The sequence below is a fragment of the Schistocerca serialis genome, chromosome 6 (assembly GCF_023864345.2).
Source record: "Schistocerca serialis cubense isolate TAMUIC-IGC-003099 chromosome 6, iqSchSeri2.2, whole genome shotgun sequence".
Taxonomy (NCBI): Eukaryota; Metazoa; Arthropoda; class Insecta; order Orthoptera; family Acrididae; genus Schistocerca; species Schistocerca serialis.
This window is the reverse complement of record NC_064643.1, coordinates 596,256,986-596,277,970: the sequence shown is the minus strand read 5'-3', so window position 1 is coordinate 596,277,970 and position 20,985 is coordinate 596,256,986. Positions and strand designations below refer to the sequence as shown.

General features: G+C 36.6%; 1 protein-coding gene across 2 annotated transcripts; it reads right to left on the bottom strand.

Annotated features, from left to right (window-relative positions):
- Positions 1 to 1,559: 1,559 nt before the first annotated feature.
- On the bottom strand, positions 1,560 to 20,607 carry LOC126483735 (sequestosome-1). 2 transcript variants are annotated; one of them, XM_050106850.1, is made up of 8 exons: positions 20,437 to 20,605; positions 13,566 to 13,773; positions 13,302 to 13,460; positions 13,031 to 13,197; positions 12,288 to 12,699; positions 7,883 to 8,146; positions 3,878 to 4,024; positions 1,560 to 2,357 (listed from the first exon to the last, which is right to left on the bottom strand). In XM_050106850.1, exons 2-8 carry the CDS (start codon positions 13,741 to 13,743, stop codon positions 2,218 to 2,220), a joined length of 1,467 nt encoding a protein of 488 aa, XP_049962807.1. In that variant the 5' UTR covers positions 13,744 to 13,773; positions 20,437 to 20,605; the 3' UTR covers positions 1,560 to 2,217. The 2 variants fall into 2 exon arrangements, with proteins under 2 accessions (XP_049962807.1, XP_049962808.1); XM_050106851.1 differs by lacking the exon at positions 3,878 to 4,024 and having other exon boundaries at positions 20,437 to 20,607.
- Between the last annotated feature and the right edge of the window lie 378 nt (positions 20,608 to 20,985).

Below are 20,985 nucleotides of genomic sequence, written 5' to 3'. Positions count from 1 at the left end.
GTCATTTTTTCGTGGCCACAATTTGTCAGTGGCCATTCATGTGGGTACAGATAGTTTGTTGGTTTTCATGCCCACGTAGAATGAAGCACAGTTTCTGAATTGTGCAGATGGGAACCCTCCCAGCAATACATCCTACATTTCTTAAAATCCTCCTTGCCTCAGTCTTCATTAGTTGTTGTCCTTCACAAACCTGTCCCCTTCCCTGATCCCACTCCAACACTACACAGCCTTTCATTCTGCAAGCACAGCCATAGTCTTGTTACTTTTCCCTTTTCTGCCCTCCGCCCAACACTCCGTCTAAACTCCCGACTGCCCTACCCTCTCTCCACCTGGCCCCTGTACAGTCGCACAGACAGCATTTTAACAATCACCCACATGCACCCTGCTCTCTCTCTCTCCCTCCTCCTTACCTTTACCCCATCACACAGACTGCTTCTCCCCCCATGTGCAAATTGCTCTCAGTCTGACTTCAGCAGACAGACTGTGAAAAGCTTACATGTTTATTAGTCTTTTTGTTGTACCTGTATAGGACTCAACATCTCTGCTATATGGCTCAGTAGCAATCCATCCGTTTCATAATATTGCCATTATTCCACCCTGGATTTTCTATTGTTTGAATTCATAGCAGTTGCACATATACTAGTTTCTGTAAGCAATTATTTGATAACATGATCAAAAGAATAATAGTTATCCTGCTTGTGACATTTAGGCACAACAAACAGGGATAGGAAATTTGAACTGGCCTCAACATAAGACAATAAATGGAGCACACAAAAACTACCGAAGTAATAAAACACAAGCAAAAAATTTTGCATAAGCAAATAATGTCTTCTCTTGATCTGCTAATCACATATCAACCTGTTCAATACTAAACCAACTTATTCTGTATTAATTTCAATGGCTTTCTCAAACTGGGAAAATGTAACTAGTGCTCACTTTGAATATTTAATAGTAAATTAGGAAAAAAAACACTAACATAAAAGGTTTTTGTGTGCCACATTTCTTAGCCTGTTTTCTCCCTTTATTCAGTGTCTAACCCTGGATATTGTGTTCTGTGACAAGTGAGGGTGGATATTATGGGCTAATAATCAAGCTACACAGTGCTTCAGTCATCTATTTCTCCCCATAAAAAGTAAAGTAATGTGATAACATTGAATGATCACACGAATGCAGATGTGGCATTATTGTGCACTGTCAGTACATCACATTTTGGTAGTAAATACTTCTTTATAAAATCTATTATGGCACCATGACTCCCTGAATAAAACTGTACTAACCACTGTAACTTCTGCTGCACCCTCTCCCCTTTCCACTGCATCTCCTCATCAATGCAATGCCTGGAAGTGTGAATATTATGTTGTTACATACTTGACAATTTGTTGAATTTTAAATCTGTTTTTGTTCTACAGTGCTGACCTCAGTTGAACCAAAATTTTTGCACATACGGTTCATTACTACAACAAAAGCATAGTAATTGCATGATGTGTACAAGCTGATATTCCTTGTATCTCAATGTGTATTATTCTACTACACAGATACACAAGTTTACAGCAAAACCATTCAGAAAACAATGAATTTATTGGTATTTAAGATTCATACATTACTAATTGGAAATTACAGTAATAGAAATTAAACCAATGAAAGACAATCAGATACCGTCACGTACCATATTTACATACTACCAGTCTATATTAAAAGCAACATCTTTAGAAAGATATGCCAACACTATAAATCAACAAGTCAATAATAATAATACATACAAGAAGCATACTTTTAATTTGTGCAAATTGAGGAACTAACACTACCATTAACTAAGGAGCACCTACGAGGAGCATTTGCTTGCACGTCACAGATGGGTCCTCTATATGGGTTAATGAACTACAATATGGTGTAGTTACTAATGGAATTAATAACATTTTAGGTACCATACTGGTAACTAAAGAGTTAACAGAATAAGCCTATTTGCAGTATCCTTAGGAGCACTGTAAAGTAGCAAATGGTTACAGTGTATCTTAAAAATAGGTCAGGAATGATAATACAATATGTTTTGTAAGTAAAACATTCAGTAACATTAGATAACATATGTCAGATGTGTTTACAAATCATTTTGGAAACTAAAATGATCAACTGCATAATAAAAGTACAGCATACAATTTTTTTTCTACAATAAGACCATACATTTACAAATATTTCAATCTCATAATTATTCTGGAAGCTCTACTTCTTAACAGGGAGCAGAACATCCAAAACTCTGTCAATATTTCCATCCTTGATTTGAATCAACTGTGTCAGCCAACCTCCTTCATTTGTGAATCCCATTGCTAGTAGCTGCCTCAGTGTTTTTGCTACTTTTGGATCTGTAAAGAAATATGAAGACATTAATTAGCAAAATGCTGATGCAAACAGTAACTATGTGAGAAAAATTTTTCAAAAATAATAGCAGCAGTGTGCTGGAATAAATTCATCAACGTATTTTTTTATACTCTGGAATAAATTCATCAGAACTGCTAGATACTTCAAAAATAAAATTTTTACATTTCTTACAATTCATACATAGGAGAAAGCAAGAGAGGAAACTTGCTGAGAATGACTGGTTTCATACAGAAGTCTATCAGATCATTTGAAATTCAGTTATGTATTCTGACATTTTTAGCAATCAGTATATGCAGGTCAGGGTATATTAATCAAAGGTGGTATATCTGAAATTACACTCGACAATGGAAGCAAGATATAACAAAAATTAAGACACGTTTGTAAGATTTACTGACCTCGAAAAAACATTCAGCGGTGTAAACTGGTGCAAGATGTTCGAATTCTCAGGAAAATAGGTGTAAACTATAGAGCAAGACAGTATGTACAACAACCAAGAGCGAATACTACGTATAGAAGACCAGGAATGAGTTATTGGATTAGAAGGGGTGTATTACAAGTTCTAGTGTTTCATCCCAACTGTTCAATATACACAAAGAAGCAGCAATCACAGAAATAAAAAGAAAGTTCAGGGGTGGGGTTAAAATTCAGGGTGGAAGGGTATTGATGATAAGGTTTGCTGGTGACATTGTTATCCTCCGTGAAAGTGTGGGATGAACTGCAGGACCGGTTGAATGCAACGAACACACCAGGGACTGAGAGTAAACAGAACAAGTGCCCCCGTCTTGCCGAAGCTTAAGATTACATAATGAGTTGTTACTTTTATTGTTTCTATTCAACCAAGGACTTTCCATTGCATTTTCATTGCCACACAGCAACATTTTGAATGCTTTGTATCTGTTGTGGGAACACCTGAAATTTGGAGGTAGATACCCAAAAAGGTCAGACCTAAATTGAGCAATTTGAACGTCCAAGCCCATGGAATGTCTGACATACAGGATGTAGGTTACCCAGCCAGATCTAAATTCCAGCCAGTTTGAATGTTTAAGCAAACAGTTCCCTAGTCAACCATTCTTCTATTTGCAAGCAACACAAGGTTCAGGTTTGAAGTCAAGAACCAACAGATAATTTTAAAGTTAGGCAAATGCAAAATAATATATTCTTTTGTGGCATCTTATGAGATGTAAATGAATGAGATATAAACAATTTAAGACTTCCTGGCAGATTAAGAACTATGTGCTGGACAGAGTCTCGAATTTGGGACCTCTGCCTTTCGCAGGCATGGTTCTGAATTGGAGTTTCGGTCTGGCACATAGTTTTAATGTGCCAGGAAGTTTCACATCAGTGCACACTCTGGTGCAGAGTGAAAATATCATTCTGTAAATAAATTTATTTCATATTCTTTTTTAAAACCACACCCTGTGTTGTGCATCTCTCAAAGGATTCAGTTTGTATTTAGAACTCCTGAATGCTAACTAACAGCATGCTGTAGCAGTGTGACAGGTACCTGTAATGGACTGAAGTTCTAATTCACGTGTTCTGGCAATCACATCATCCACTCTAGGGTATATTGGAGAATAATAAGGTTCCTCAAGAGTCTTTAGTAATTCGTCAACAGCTTTACTGGCTACAGGATTTGGAGATCCAACATTATCTGAAAGCATAGCACAATGTTTATTGAAACATACCCTCATAATCTGTATCCATAATAAAATTGAACAATGGAATCAAAAGGTTTTCAACAAGAAAATTGTAATACTGTAAACACACGAGACTACCCAATTTTGTAGAGAATGGTGGCATTTGTGATAGTGCACAGGACTACTCAAAATTATATGCAATTCCTTTGTAAACTTTGTTGATGTTTCAGCCTGCATTTTGTATAGTTTGAATATCTTCCAGTACATTGTCTTATCATCCACATATCTTGAAGCTAATATTTTTCTATGAGGTGTATCATCGGAGCGTGCGCACACGTGTGTGTGTAGACATAGTAATAAGCACGTGATTTTGCTTTACACCTTGAGTTCTGCCTTTCTTCAAAAGATTCACCTGTATATGTTACCTATTCAATCTTCTTTATAATTTAAAATTCGTCATTTCTGCTACATCATAGAAATGTGCTTCAAAGGCACATTGAATATAATTTAAGAAATTTACCACTGGTCAGTATTCTATAAATTACATCTGCATAACAAAACATACTATTCACTCTAACCCAGAATTGTTTATTTTTTCCTTTGTTCTGTTTGTGGATGGGGGATGGGAAGACCAACTGCATGTACCTCTGTACTAGCTATGATTAGTAATAGCTAAAGCCTTACAATTCATATGTGATTTGTTTGTAGGAAAGATGAAGAAATATTCAAGTTCCTTGGTATTAAAGGACTTAAAATTTTTTAAGAAAACTTTCACACAAGAATTTGTCTAGAGTCTTCTCAATTCTGCACGTGCTAAATCTGGTAGGTCTACAATACACATTTTTTTCTACAGGAACATTTAGCTATTGATTCTGTCCTCATTCACAATGTATTTAATAGTTTGTTGACATAGGTATTTTCTTATCTAAAGGAAACACTCCATTTTCTGTTATTAATCCTCATGATTATTTCCAGCCGGCCGCGGTGGTCTAGCGGTTCTAGGCGCGCAGTCCGGAACCGCGCGACTGCTACGGTCGCAGGTTCGAATCCTGCCTGGGGCATGGATGTGTGTGATGTCCTTAGGTTAGTTAGGTTTAAGTAGTTCTAAGTTCTAGGGGACTGATGACCACAGCTGTGACGTCCCATAGTGCTCAGAGCCATTTTTTTGATTATTTCCATGACAACATTCTACAACATTTACCCGTTCACATGCAGTTAACAGGCTTGTCAAACACTCAAGTTAGCTTCTGCTACTTTCCAATTTTCAAAGTTTAAAGAATGATTTACCATTAAAACATTTTCTCCACTTTATTTTAGCTGTCAAAATATGCATACCAGCTTATGCTTCATGATACCTTTTTGCTGCTACATTTATCCCTCTGTCTTTTGCTGGATCTCTAATGATTTCAATGTTCAGAAGACATTCAACCTTTTTGTTGGAATATTTAATTCCTTGTTTTTCTACATTTTGTCATTTTTATGACGAGTGAATGGCTGAATATCTCAAGCATTTTTTCTTCGATGTTTGAAATCTCTTTAACACATGTAACGGACACACTGGAAGGAGATAGAGGTTTATAATTGACCTAATAACTTTTTCCCAAGTAATTAATTTTCCACTATGTCCCTGTCCCATATTTATTTTATTATTGCACAGCATCTATCCATGCTCTCCACAAGTTTTCCAGTTTCCCCTAATGACAAGCCTCATCAGCTCCCAGCCATTATTATTTATTTTTACCTTTGTTGTGTCCTACATCCCAGATCATTAACACAGGAGCCATATTTCTCATTCTGATTACTGTTAACAGCAGATTGGTGAACTTGCCAGAGCTTAGAGAACGATTACTCAATTGCAGTACGGAAAATGTGATGAATACCTATGACAAATTTTTGCCTTGGAAGGTCTGTACATGAGATAAGCAAAAAAAGTTCCTTGCCATATTTCACATGATTTACTAGAATCTTGAGTAATCTTTGTTAAAGTGCCAATCATCGTAGCTTTGCACTTTATTCAGTCATTTATTTTTATTTATTTTATAATTCTATTATTACGACACACAACAGGCTACATGAACCCTGAGTCATGAAAATTGCAACATAACCGATATTTTTCTAAAGCTATGTTTATGACATGAAATGCTTCTAATTATACAAATTGCAGGTTTGCACTTTGTGTAACGTCTCAGTGCATCTAACTTTTTCTTAAGCACATTTTACACCTCCATATACATGCATTCTTCCTTCTCTCTTAAAAAAGAAACTACATTCAGACACACAAGTGGGCTCTTTGGACTTTATAAAAATTGCTGAATGTGTTTGGAACTGCTGTTACAGTTACAAAAGATGTGTACGCAAATTCAGAAATAAGAACTTATAATTATTTTTGTTAGTTCAAAAACTGCAAAAAAACTAAATTAATAGCCATATAGTATCAACTAAAGGAAACATAACAATATGCCAACAAAATCCCTCTTCTGACTGCCAATGAAGAAAGTTATAAAAACATTATTATCTATTTCTAACATATTGTGGGCGAATTATAAATACTAATACAATACCCATCAGGAATGCTGACATGTCGTTAGCAAATAGCAATATTCAACTTAAAATTTAAATCAACCAAAGTACAATAATTTGCTAACTGAAGACCATTTTTATCTGAGTAAGTCAGCCTGCAAGAGAAAAATACCACAAGAAACTTACTGTATTATTTGTGTAATGAACACAATGTTGTAGGAAAGCAATGAGTGGCTTTGAGAGAGCAGATTACATTGTCCTATAGAAGCACTACAGGATTTCTTAGATTGTAATAAAATCAGATACACACGAGTTGCTGTGACACCTCACAATTATTATTTTTTTTTCCATTTAGCCTTATTAAAAATTTTTTTTACATAAAATGTGTTAGGCTTAAATATAAAAGGAAGAACTTTATATGTTAACAAAGGAATTAAAGGACATTTAAACTAGCCCAATATCTCAATGGTTAAGTTCCATACTACAATCTAAAGTTTTGGGGTTATAGCCAGATCAGTATAACAAAGTGATTGACAGTTACTTGTTTTCAGTACACCTACCAAAGTCACAGCTGACCACAGAATGAGCCAAGTAGCATCTTTTGTTCTGTGCATGGTTGTCCTATCACTCTGTTGCCTCACATGCCCGTAACCACACTCAGCTGCATACAACAACTGCAGCTTCTAACTAAACTGTTGTAGTTTGTCTCAGTCCAGTGTTCTGTTTCCCGATACTGATTTAATTTTGGTTTATGATAAAGAATATCCAGATCTTGCAGCACAAGTGAGTAAGAAGTGAGAGCTGTTATGATATTGCCAAGTGAACTCTATACTACATGTTAAAGGAAATGTGAACAGACTGAGAACTGATTCTCACAGCTGTTGCTGCCAAAGCAATATTACATGTGCACGCAACAGCAAACTGACAAGTCCGCACCTGTCAATCACTTTGTTATGCTGAGTCAGTTATAGACCTATAGCTTCTACCTGCCACTCAACATTTCATGACACAATACGATTCGGAGTCCACTTTTAACTGTAGGTCTCTTTATAATGGCTAAGTAGTCAGTTCAAAGGTTGAAGGAAGACAAGAGAACACTACTTCCAACACAACCACACCTTGAAAGCACTGTGATGTCCAAATCAAGCAACAGGTTGATGACGGCCTCTTACCTACACTAACCAAACACCAAAATAGCAAAATAGTAACATGAATTATGAAGAGGCTAGAGAGAGAGAGAGAATAAAAGGAAATGAAACATAAATTAGAGACAAAGTGTTTCAACACTGAAAGTGTTGTTGTTGGCTGACAAATCACTCAAACAAGAATGAACTTTGCTGAGACTGTTTTACCTGGTATGAGGACAGTCCACTCTTCTGATTCACTAGAATGTTGTTCTGGTGGGGCTGATGGAGTCTCTGGACTCACTTCCATAGGCTCTGACACTGAAGCCGCCTCTGCCATTTCTGCCACCCCAGACTGGACATTCTTCTCTGCTTCCTTGGCCTGTGCAGTTTTCTCCGCTTCCTTGGCCTGAGCTGCACCCTGGGGTGTATCCTGCTTTTCACCTGTCTGCTTCTGGTTCTTGTCCTTAACCTGGATCTCAACGTCTATTCCTGTTCAAAAACAAGGAAATCAACAAACTAAATTATAGATTTTTGATATATTTTGTTGTGCATTAAGTTTAAAGATTATTACAATCAAATTCTGTATGAATAGAGGTTTTAACATCTATTCCTGTTCAAAAACAAGGAAATCAACAAACTAAATTATAGATTTTTTATATATTTTGTTGTGCATTAAGTTTAAAGATTATTACAATCAAATTCTGTATGAATAGAGGTTTACTACGCACAGCTTTGTTGGACTTGGTTAGCACTTTCCTGATTCTCCAGGAATGAAGACCACACCAAAATTCGAGTACCTTGGACAAACCATGGTAAAAAGTAATTTCAAGTAACTGCATCTATAGTAACGATTTAACTGAGTTATAAAATTATTGGATACAATGTCCACTTGTCATAATTTGAACTGCAAGCATTGCAAATGCAAGAACAGCAAGTCCAAATGAGGAATTTTAAAACCTAGCTGCCCTGCTTATTTTTAGTTCAGTAAGATTAAAATCACAATGAAATGCGATCAAACTTGAATTTTGTAGTACAGAAAATAAGATATCAATCTGTACAGTTTTCACAACCCCATCACAAAAACAAGCTTCCTTACAAAACTGAGAAAGGACCCAAAAATAGAAAACTACATTGATTCTTTTACATGTGTATTACAGAAATCGATACTGTTAACTGTTACTGTACATGTCATTTTGCTTACAATAATTCCTCCTCAGATACTACTTTCTCATTCAACAGGGCTACATTCAATTGGGGAGGTGCTATAGAAGTATAGATAATAGAAATGACAGGATACAATGCCTCAGAGCAATCTTTTAGACTTCTTGACATGAAGATGCAGACCTTGATGATAATGCTGGCAAAGGAAAGCCCTGTGGATTACCACTTCAGCAATGTTGGGAATTTAGAATGGATAACAGCAAAGAAGACACTTTCCACATTCTTACACCACACACGGTAGCAAATGGGTAAACGTTCCATACTTACTCTCATTCTCATTTACTTAGAACAACTGAATTACCATAATGTTAAATGTAATTCCTTCAAGGTTATGATGACAGAAAGAACTAAAGCTAAAATCGTTAGAAAAGATAAGATGGGAGTGAAGTAATTTACAGAAAACTGTAAGAGTGGATATAGAGGAATTTCACATCCAGTCCTCTCTCATTCCATTCATTTACAAACATGGTTTGGTTCTTTGCAATGAATTTTTGCAAACCACCATAATTTTTTGCTGTTGCCTTTCTAACTGCAGCTCTCTTATCCACTTTAATACCACACAACATATGGAAGCAAGCTAGATCCCTCTCTGTACTGTGCTGCAATAGTTCATGGACACTGCCACTAGATTTGAACACTGCCTACTGACACTACTGCTGCTTATCTGTTCAGTCAAGCACCTGTTTCGGTAACTTTCTTTGCAGAGCCACTACTAGAAGAGGTCATCCCATTCTGACCACTGTTAGATTTCACTGGTGTGTGCAAAATATGGGAGCAGAAATAAATGATCAACAATAGAACAAGAAGTTGGTACTGATTAACTAAATAAAAGACTGGGTGAGAACAATTTTTACTCATGATCAATGTTAACATCAAACTGATTGCACAAGAAGGGAGAGTGAACTGATTGGGTTCTTTCCAAAATAGAATCTCCTGGAATTAACCCAAAAAAATTGCAGCAGCCACAGAAAATCCAAACTGAGATCACTATAAGGGAATGGGAACACTTGCTTTATGCAAGGAACGTGATGGTTTCTAGTCTCTCATCACAGAAAAACTCGCTGAAGCATGGACAGTAAGTATTAGTGAATTGGCAGAGCTTATCACTGTCAGCTTAACATCTCTGGCTCACACCAATATCTGGTAAAAACTGGATTACTGCAGAAAGGGAAACATCACTGATCAAAGAATTCAACATGAATTTGGTAAAAGAAATCTGAATGATACAATAACTAATATTATGTGATGGCAGGAGGGAACACTTATAAAGTTATTGAGATCTGAAAGCCTTTAGAGCCAGTGACTCCTTCTCATGGCAGAAGGATTGAAGGGGAAGGAAGAGGAGAAATTCTCACCCATTTATTACCCCTTGTTAAGTCTGTTCGCATGATTCTCGTATGAATTTTTCTGATCTCACCGCTCTTTTTATCATGTTTTTCTTACTCCCCCCCCCCCCAGCTTCTTTTTTGCCTTTCCCACCATCCCTTAACACTACAAACCATCCTCTCTTGTCACAACAAATCTCATCACATATTACATTTGGTCCTTTCAAAAACAGCAACAAAACTAAGGTCCTATATTCTGTTTCTTGAAACCTGCTTGTCCATGGGAGTTAACCCCAAAGGCCTAACACTGAAGGTCCCTGTTTCTGGATGCAATCCTACTTTAAACCCTTTTACAGCCTCAAATACAGCAATCTTTTGCACTTCCCCACCTAATCTGTGACCCATGTGGCTCGTCAACCAATTTCCACTTCACAAAATCCTGCAGTTATCTGACTCATGTTTCCTTGGATGGTATCACCCACCAAGCCAACTTCAAACTGCAACGACAGACCGGACTTCACCTTCTTCTAAACCACAACAACAATTGTTTTCCCCTTCCAGTCCCTCTCCAGCTATCTAAACAGCCACACCATCAACCACCACTCCTCTCCTACGAACCAGTTTGACCAACCCTCTTAACATCCTCCAGCTTTTACCACTGCCTCCCAGAGCAATAACAACTCAATACCACAAGAACAAGTCACAACAGTACAGTGTTCTCAACCCTCCTATCTGTATTATCCAAGGGTCTTTCAGCTCTAAATCTGCATTTAAACATGCAGCTTTGGTGAAGGACCTATTTTCCTTCACACACAATGTCAAGTGGAAATATATGTTTTGTGACCCAGTAACAATACCTTTCCAACAGCAAACCTAACACTGAACCCTGTCTGGAACAGTTCCAACCACATTCCCAACATGCAGCATTGCTTCAGAGTCCTTCCCTGGTCCCTACAATATGACCCTAATGTCCTCAGCAGAACTCCCAGCTTTTCATTCCATAAAAACTAGGATGAATAGGCATAGGCAGAGGATGTATACTGGCAGCGCACAAAACTGTGTTGCAGAAAATGCTCTACAACATGACTGTCATAATCTCACACCTATTTCACCACAGACACACACACACACACCATCTGAATTCTTCCCCCCAGTCACCAGTTTCTCAGAACCTCGCAGGTAGGAACTGGCACTACAACATGTTCTTCAGTCTCGCCCTAAACCTGGCCTTAATTTACTTAAGTTTTTTCATTCCCTTTAGTTTTCTATAGTAGCTTTCATTTTCTAACTTGTCTATTTTTTCCCTGCTCCCCAATTCTGACAGAAAGAGCCACTGGCTCCAAAAGCTTGCAAATTTCAGTACAAATCTCTAACATAATGCAGCACTTCAGCAACCGTGAATTGTTCAGACAATAAGAAATTCAGCCTTCAATTGCAAGGTAATTTTTTTTTTTAGTTTACCTAGGTTTCCATGCCAATAATGGTATCTTCTTCAGAACAGATTTGTGACATGGCCAATGTTTGGCCCTCAAAATAATTTAATTTTTGTTCTGAAGAAGATACCATTATTGGCATCAAAACCTACGTAAACTAAAGAAATTTTACCTTCCAATTGAAGGCTGAATTTCTTCTTGACTGAAATTTCAGTTCCTTTGTACGAGTCTCCTCCTGCTGCCAATTGGTGAGTAGATTTTCTATCTATCCCATTACGTTTTCAAAAACTGATTATTTGCACTTATACAACTAATATTAATTCAACTGTGCTAGAAAGAAGTGTAAGCCAAGCAAAAATATTACTACATAAGTACGGAAAAATTGTTTTTCAATGTTTTATTATAGTGTTAAATATTTTTGTGTGAGTTTACATAATTTTCAAAACTAGTCTCACCAATAACTACATCACATTGGAACAAAGAAATTATGCTTCCAATACTCTATCTATTGCTCATCATTACTACTTCAATGCTGCTGTTTGTGTTTTCATAACACATTCTTATACTTTATTGCACATTTGATAGTGAACTGATATTTTCCCTATTATATGGTTAGAAAATATACAATCAAGGAAAACAATATAAACTCACCCAGTGGACTAAGCAGTGCTGCAACAGTCTCACCCACATTCTGTAAATAAGTTGTATCTCTCTGCTGATTAGAATTCCTTTGTGTTGCTGTTCCCTGCGGACCTTCTGTGCACTCTGCTGCACTTGAAGTTGAAGGTTTTGGTGTAGTATTTTCAGTGGTAGTAGCAGTATTGCCTGCCTTTGGAGGAATTTCAACCTCTCCTGGAAGATTGACCCATTCACCTAGCTGGCTGCAGAGATATTCCAACCAACCAGGATGTTCACTGTAGGACCTTCTGTATGGGCACTGCACATTGCTTTCATTAACACCTTTCACATTGTTTGTGCGACGCTGGTGGTGATGCCTATGAGTTTCAGACTGGCGAGACCACTTGGCCATATGATGTGCCAAACGTCGGCTGTAAGTTGAACGCTGGAACACATACAAAAGAACTTTGCATGAGAAATTAGCGTACTATTTTATTTTATAAATGAATGTTTGACATTTCTACATTTGTTTGCTCCCACCACAATACCTAAAAATCTTCAAATTTTCTTCAATGCAATATATGAAAGTTGACAAATACCTGACACCATTAAGAGTCATCAGTGTGTGGATCACAAGTCTGTTACCTCTAAATACACTGTTTTACAGCAAGGCATGAAGACATTTACTATAGACTATAACTTATATGAGACCCCCCTCCCATGCAAACACACAAAAAGAAACACAATCATAAAAGCAATTATACAATCTCACATACCCACTTAATTGGTTTTGAAATACGTATCATGAAATGTTCATCGTGCATTCCAAAGCCTTCACATGTAGAGCAGAGGTCAAAATCAGGACAAACAGCACACTTGTATCTGAAACCAACAATCAGCTTGTTGCAGCCATCGCAGGTCACTCCCTCGTGAACTGCAGGACCTTAAAACAAAAGCAACACTGTGTCATTATGGATAATAATTATAACTGCAAACATCAATTTGAAAAGAAAAAGAGAGAAAGATAGAGATCTGACAAGATCTTACCATCTATTGGTCGTCCCATTTCAGGCATTTCTGCATCGGGAGCTAAAGTTTCTTCAGGTTTGACAGCAACATACAACTTTCTTACGTCTGTATTCATCTCACTCAGTGCTAATGTGAGTTCCTCATCAGATGATATTGTAATTATGTCACCTTCCTGATCTGTTGGGTAAAAACCAACCCTATTAATATGTTGTTTTAAGGTTTCTAATGAAGTATTAATTAAAAATTCAAACTTTAATAGAAGTGAGGAATTTGTGATTTTACCTTTCCAGGAAACATAAAAGTTCCTATTCTGCAGTGATGGGAATACTTTCTGGAGTTTCTCTCTTAGGAAATTGAACTTGAAAGCAAGACTGCGATCAATCCCAAAACGTCGTACTTCGGTAGTGTCTGTACCATCTTCCAGATACACTTTGTACGATATGCTCATTGATTCTGCCATCTTTGCTTCTCTCTGATAAAAGTCTGCTTACTGCAAAAGCATTTAATAATAGTGTCAGTTTGCATGTTATCCACACATGAGCTGCATCAGAATAATTCTAACCTAAGATCTCAAATACTATACAATGAATATACATCTATTTCTCTATAATCTTATATTAAATGGTGAAATCTGTGTGTATATAGATGGATAGGTTCACCAGAGATTGCTAACCACATTCAAGTTCTCCAATTTAACGACCACGCTACTGCTACGCTGTCTCATACCAACAGTCTCTTCTTGTTTTTAAAATCATTATTCATTTACTCTAGCAGGCACTGTCATCTGCTTTGCCATGTAAAATGGGATATCTGAATGCAGCCAACATGTCTGGGTGAATGTTGTGTGGGAATAATTTGTGTGCATTCAGAATGAATTATCACTCTGCAACAGAGCATGTACTGATTAGAAATTTTCTGGCAGATTAAAACTGTGTGCCAGACCAGGACTTGAACACAGTACCTTTGTCTCTCACAGTTAGCTGCTCTACCAGTTGAGCTATCCATGCACGACTCATGAACTGTCACCATAGCTCTCACTGTCAGAAGTAAAGCTGTGGGTTGTACATGGCTAGTCAGTCGGTAGAGCAATATCCCGCAACGGGCAAAGGTTCTGGTTTCAAGTTCTAGTCCAGCTCACAAACTTTTAATCTACAAGGAAGTTTTAAATCCATGTGGGTGTTGGAGAAATACTATAGTTCTTGTTCATATGGAGAAAGGACTTCAAAAGGGCGAAATGGAACTAAAAATTAAATTATATACATAAGAAGAAGAAAAGGGAGAGGAGGGGGGGGGGAGAGAGAGAGAGAGAGAGAGAGAGAGAGAGAGAGATATATATATATATATATATGCAGGATTTGACAGTCCCATGTCCCATACTACTTTACAGTACAGCTGATTACTGACAATCAAGAGGAAAAGTAAAATAGATAAAAAGCTACTGGGTGAAAAAAAAGTAGATTATGAGAATTTATGTAATGGCACAGAGGTATGCCAGATTACATTACGTAACAAGTTTACAGAGTTAATAAAATAAAGACTATAGGCTACAGACATGAATAAATCGAACAAAACTTAACAAATGTATCACAACTGCTTACTATGCTGCAGGCACACTGTAAACCATAGAAAAGAAAGTTTCAAATGCAACGTGACAAGTATTGCAGATAAGCAAACGTTAGTAGCAAATTGTAGTAGGTGCACAAAATAATATGCAGAACTAAACTGTAGCTAACAAAGTAAAGAAAATTGCAACAGTATTTTAAGACTTCTTACAGACCAAACTCACAGATGTTCAATTGAGAAAATAATGATATTCAGGAAGTGTTGCTAATAAGATTTAAGTTATTCCCTACCCTCCAACTCTTTGCATTACTGTTAGTTCACATATTTATTCATTTATCAGGTTCCAAGGGGCCATGTGAGCTACAGCTACTTGTCAGTATTTAGTTTACAAAATGAAGGTTAGAAAATTTATAAACAAAAGAACAAAGCATAAAAATTGTGAGTATGCAAATAAACAACACAGTACAGAGAAAATTTTCTCAGTTACTGTAAGAAACTCCTGAATAGAATGGGAGGCATCAGCAATGAGGAAATGTTTGAAATTAGCATTTTCTACTTTATTTTGATGTTTATTTCATTTATGTACAATCCATCTGAAGACAATACTGTCTAGAAATTGATTACACAAATGTGAAATAAATGTCAAAATCAAATATAGCTAAAAGGAAATTAATTTTCATTGCAATAAATAAATAACAGCTGTAAGTGACTAAACAGAAAACTTCTGAACTGTATCTGAATATTTGAAGATGACTGCTCTACTCTGGCAGCCTACCGAAAAGGAAATCTGCTGAAAAAAGCACACCTTCCTAATCAATACTTACAAAAGTGTTATCGAAGTGTGTATTGAATCTACATCTAGTGTTCACTGAATGAATGTCACAGTTTCTCCTGAATGAGTCAATATTGTCAACAACAAACCCTTGGAATATATTTACACAGATGATATAGTACAAATTCTGAGACACCTGAGAAATGGCCTCCACAATGATCATGAATTGACTCTGCCGACCACAATGCCTGTCCTTTACTGAGCTAAAATACTCTTGGTGCGTGTACAGAGCTGCTCTAAAATATGACACCTTATGAGATAATAGAGTTAAAGTGAGCAAAGTAAAAAAGCATATGATCTTTAATGCAATACTTACAAGAAAGATTTTCATCTGTTCTCGGTTTTAAGAATTTAAAATGGTTGACTTCTTTACTAACTGATCACATTGGGACAATAATGATGCCAGTGTCAGAAACAGTTTACATTGTGTTTTGTTGCACTTTAGTATGAACCTGTTCTCTGAAACCCATATGTTGTTGCTGCGAGCCTATTAGCTATATCACCATGTCTCAAAGACAATAAATACGGCAGGAAAATGATTTAGGGATATTGTGTTGACCATAAATAAGGAAAAAACAGTATGGATGAATATCAGTAATACTGAAAGCAAAGCTATAATGTAACTGGAGAGATAGTGGCCAGTGGCTCTTTCTTCCAGCAGAAGAAAGCTCCGAAAGCTTACACATGTGAAACCTTTTTTCTATGTTTGTTCCCCTGCTGCCACTTGGTGAGTAGATTTTTTTTTTCTCAAACTGATTATATTCTATTGTCAAGAAGTAAAGACATAAAGAGCATACAAGCTGAGTTAGGTAAGTGTGTTATTGCACCAGCTTGCTCCACAAAATTTCTAGGCAGATGGATTGATGAGCACTTACTTGGCTGAAGCATCTACAATATCTGAATAAAAAACTAAGTAAATGCTGTTACATTCTAAGAATGCTTTGGAACTGCTGCAGCTGTTGTGTGCCTAATATGCTTGTATGCACAGCTTGCTTAGATATGGTGTGACCTTTAGGCAAATACAGGGGTGGCAAAACCAACTTTCAAACTCCACAAAAGGGCTGTCAGAATAATGAAAGAAGTTCACAGCAGAGAGCCATGCAGCGAAATATTTAAGGAATTTAAAGTAAAGACACTTTCTGGCTTACACATTTATGAATGTGTGTGCTTTCTGAAAGCTCAACAGCAATATTCATCAGGTTCATAACTACAAAACAAGAAACAGAGATGACTTCCACAGAGGCACCCACAAAAAAGCACTTTACAAAGAAGTGTACATTATCAACCAAAAATACTTTTTAGCACAATGCCTATTAAAATAAAGAAAATTAAAGAATATCATAAATCTGAGGTAGAACTAAAACAATTTTAATAATGCATAGCTTTTATAAAAGCTGTATCTGAATATGACAAAGTAAAATTATTTACATATACTGATGTAACATGACTGTATTTCTATGTAAGATAGTAAACAACTTAAATACAAGAAATTTTATTGTAATGAGCCTTGGCTATGAATTGACTACATCCATACAACACGTATTGTTAACGCATGTAAAAAGAAACTGAATTGAATTATGTTTCACATCTTTCAAAATTATCACAATAACACTATACCACCTGTAGGGAGAAAATTTCATCACCTGTCATGTTTAGTGAAACATCATTCATATAGGCCTATATCAAGAACAATGGGCCCACAGCAAAACCCTGTGCTCCCACCCAAATTTACCAGACCTCAGTCCGAACCAAATCTCTTTGGTTCATGCTGGAGGATAACATCCTGCTTCCTATTTTCCAGATACGATGTGAATGGCTGTCCAATTTTTCCCTAATCCCATTATGTTACATAGATTGCTTGGTACACACATTAATTACTTTTGTTAAATCAAAGAAAATACCTACTGTTGTCTACTTATAGTAAAGCCGTATCAGTGCTCCACTCTCTCTCTCTCTCTCTTTCTCTCTCTCTCTCTCTCTCTCTCTCTCTCTCTCTCACACACACACACACACACACACACAAAAGAATACATTGTGTCATAAGTGGATGCTACACTCTCAAAGCTGAAATATGAGTCTGGAAGCAAATTGTGTACACTACCCTCCACTACACTGCTAGATCATCAAAAACTTCTGAAAACACTGGTACCAAAGAAAATTTCCTGTCACTGTTTACATTATCTCTTTTTACTATTCTTATAAAGTGGTTTCACTACAGAGTATTTTCTTTTGTCTGGGAACAGAGCAAATCTGTGCAGGTGACTAGAGCATAGAAGTTCTACTATCTGTGCACTGCTCTACATAACCCAGCTTGACATTTCATTATACCCACAGGGGTATTCACTCTTTAATAATAATAATTATTATTATTATTACTGTTACTATTATTATTGTTTACATTGTCATTTTATATTATTAAATAAATGGTTAAATGAATATAACTTAACACATAGTATAAAAATCAAACACTCAAAAAATTTGAAAATCAAATTATTTGTTTCAGATTTCTCTATTAAATAACACAGTTTTTCTGCATTTAGGCCTACTTTGCAGTTTTACTTTTTTATGCGAAGTGTGTTAAATATGGAGCAAATATAGGTTTTGGTATAGGCTATTTTAAAAGTCAATCTGTTTCTGCAACCTCCCTTCGCCAATTCAAAACCAACTACACTACAGGCCTGCCACTACAATCAAGCTCTTGAGGGTAGACACTATCACACTGCAACTGAGAATGCCGAATGAGGTGTATGAAGCCATTCAAGATGTACAGACAGAAAATTACCTTGAGACAGTGTTTCAATAAAAGTAGTTACATTTTAGGGCAAAGTAAAAGTAAAGTACCTTACAAAATAATTTATAATGTGTGTGCATTCCTCGAACAATGTTGTAACCTCCACTTCTCAAGAAAGAAAACAGCCAAGACAAAAAGAATTACAGACAATGTTATCATTGAGTGTACAGAAAAGAAACTTGGATCTTAATCAACCAAAGTAACAAAGTGGCATTAGAAGCCAGCACAGGAAAATGAATAATTTGCAAATCATGAACAAAATAAGTGAACAGAGCAATATTGGGTTAAGTCACTGATCACTAATGCAACCTCCACACACACACACACACACACACACACACACACACACACACACACAGTGCAGCTAAACTCACAGACTTTGGGTGTAAGCTTGAAAGTAGGCCTGGAAAATCAAACTCAATTGAACTAACAATCTATAGGCAGCACACTGAAAAGAAAAAAGGACAAATTATAAAGAATTCATGGAATGTATTTACGAGTTTTTGTATTTAGGTTAGTTTAAGGCAATGACTGAATGGCCAGAACAAGAAAATGAGTAAATATGGTCTTGTTTGTTTTTGGTAAACTAAACAAGTTTTCAAAACACCACTTCTGATGTGTCCAAAAAGAGTTCACCAGGTCTGACTTAAAGAAACAATTCTGGAGTAGACATTGGAAAAATATATGTTAGTGATTACTACGACAGGCAAGGAAAGAAACGAAACAAGGAATACTTTGAAGTGGAAAAAGCAATTACGAGTACAATGAAACCGAAATGTAAGTGCCAAGGTCGCGTAGAGGAAGTAGCGCTAGTTCTTCACAGGATTTCGGGGGAGGTGCAGACCAAGAAAGCGACGAAATTGATGTGGTTACGTGACAACAGAAAATCTGTGGGAACCGCATGACTGCGTGAAGTTAAATACTGTAATGTATGGTAAAGCAGACGTCATCTTCCAGTGGCAGATGTCAAATGACTGACGATGGTTGTGGAAGTTTCATTGGGTGTATGAAGACAAATATCATGTAATTTGCAATTATTCTCGTCCCTCTTTATTCCCTGAAAGATAACACATATTTTATCTTCTAAATGCGATTAGAAAATTCTTAAAACTCTAATATCCTGTAGGTATCGTTTGGGCAACTTTCAGCAACTATTAACCCTTACTAAAGTTACAGTCAGGGCTTTACATCAACGTCGTGACGTTGTACGATACATTTCAATCTACCGAACATTATGCATTCTTTCATTCTACTGAAATTGGTTTGTTTAGAATTCAATAACTTGTAGTTATGACACAGTTAAGAAAAAGTTTTCAGTGATGCAGGAAAATACTACAGTTCCAGTCTTGGATCACAATTTTTATTTGTAATCAGGTTATTAATTTTGGCCGGTAATGACCATCTTCAGATCTGAGTAGAAACATGTTGCTCTACACGTATCAGGCCTTACATGTGATACTGCAGTAAAATCATCAGCCATTTCGGATTCGTCAAACAAATAAAACTATGGTATGTAAAGTGCACCACTGGAGCGTACATACTGTTCATGAACAGAGGCTCAGCAGCTCTCCTTGACGTATAGTATATGTATAAACTGCGTGAACTAATGCAACAAGGTTTTACTTAGGTCTGAAGATGGTCGTTACCTAACGAAATTACTAACCTGATTACAAACAAACATTGTGATCCAAGACTTAAAATATGATAAAGTCAATAATTCGTGGCTGCCCAACAATTACATTTCTCGTAGACCCAACAGACGCGCATTACACGTTGTCATTAGAATATATTGTAATATTAATTTAAAAAAAGTGCAGTGAAGTTGTGAGGAAAGACGATTCTGATCTTAAGGCACAAATGCGAGTTTCTCATGACACGAAAACTACGAACTATTACGACTCTGTTTTCTGAAACGTCAGAAGAAATCATTGATTTACAAATTTTAACTGCTGTTGCACTTTACTTACGTTAGTAGCGACAGCAAGAACGCAGCGTTACGAAGTAATCTTCTGCGCACAGGTTACAACTAAACAGATACAGCCACTGCGTCTGCGAAGCTTTATATACCTCACACGCCGTCAGCAATTCTGATGCAACTACGCAACACACAGGACCAACCCACCATGATACTTTAAAATCGAAGATTACGATTGCCAACGTGATACATTCGAACTTCTGCTATACACAGAGGCCTTTTGAGCTAAATGTACTGGAGTATGTTGGCTGCACTGTAAGCTACTTGACAGCTACACGTCACGTGAACTGCTTCAGTACTAAAACCAACTAATTTCACTTTTATTGTCATCTGCGTTATGACTGAACTTCCGAATTTTCAGTTAAGAAACTCTGAAATAATATTTTATTGACTTACATTCACAGCGAAGTGTTCTGACACCCACTTCTATTTGTAATGCAATTTATGTCGGCTTGCGTCATTGTGATTTGATGTGCGCGAACTGTGCAAATACATGCAAAATATTTCAAGGTGTGCACAGTAAGGATTATTTCGTTAACTA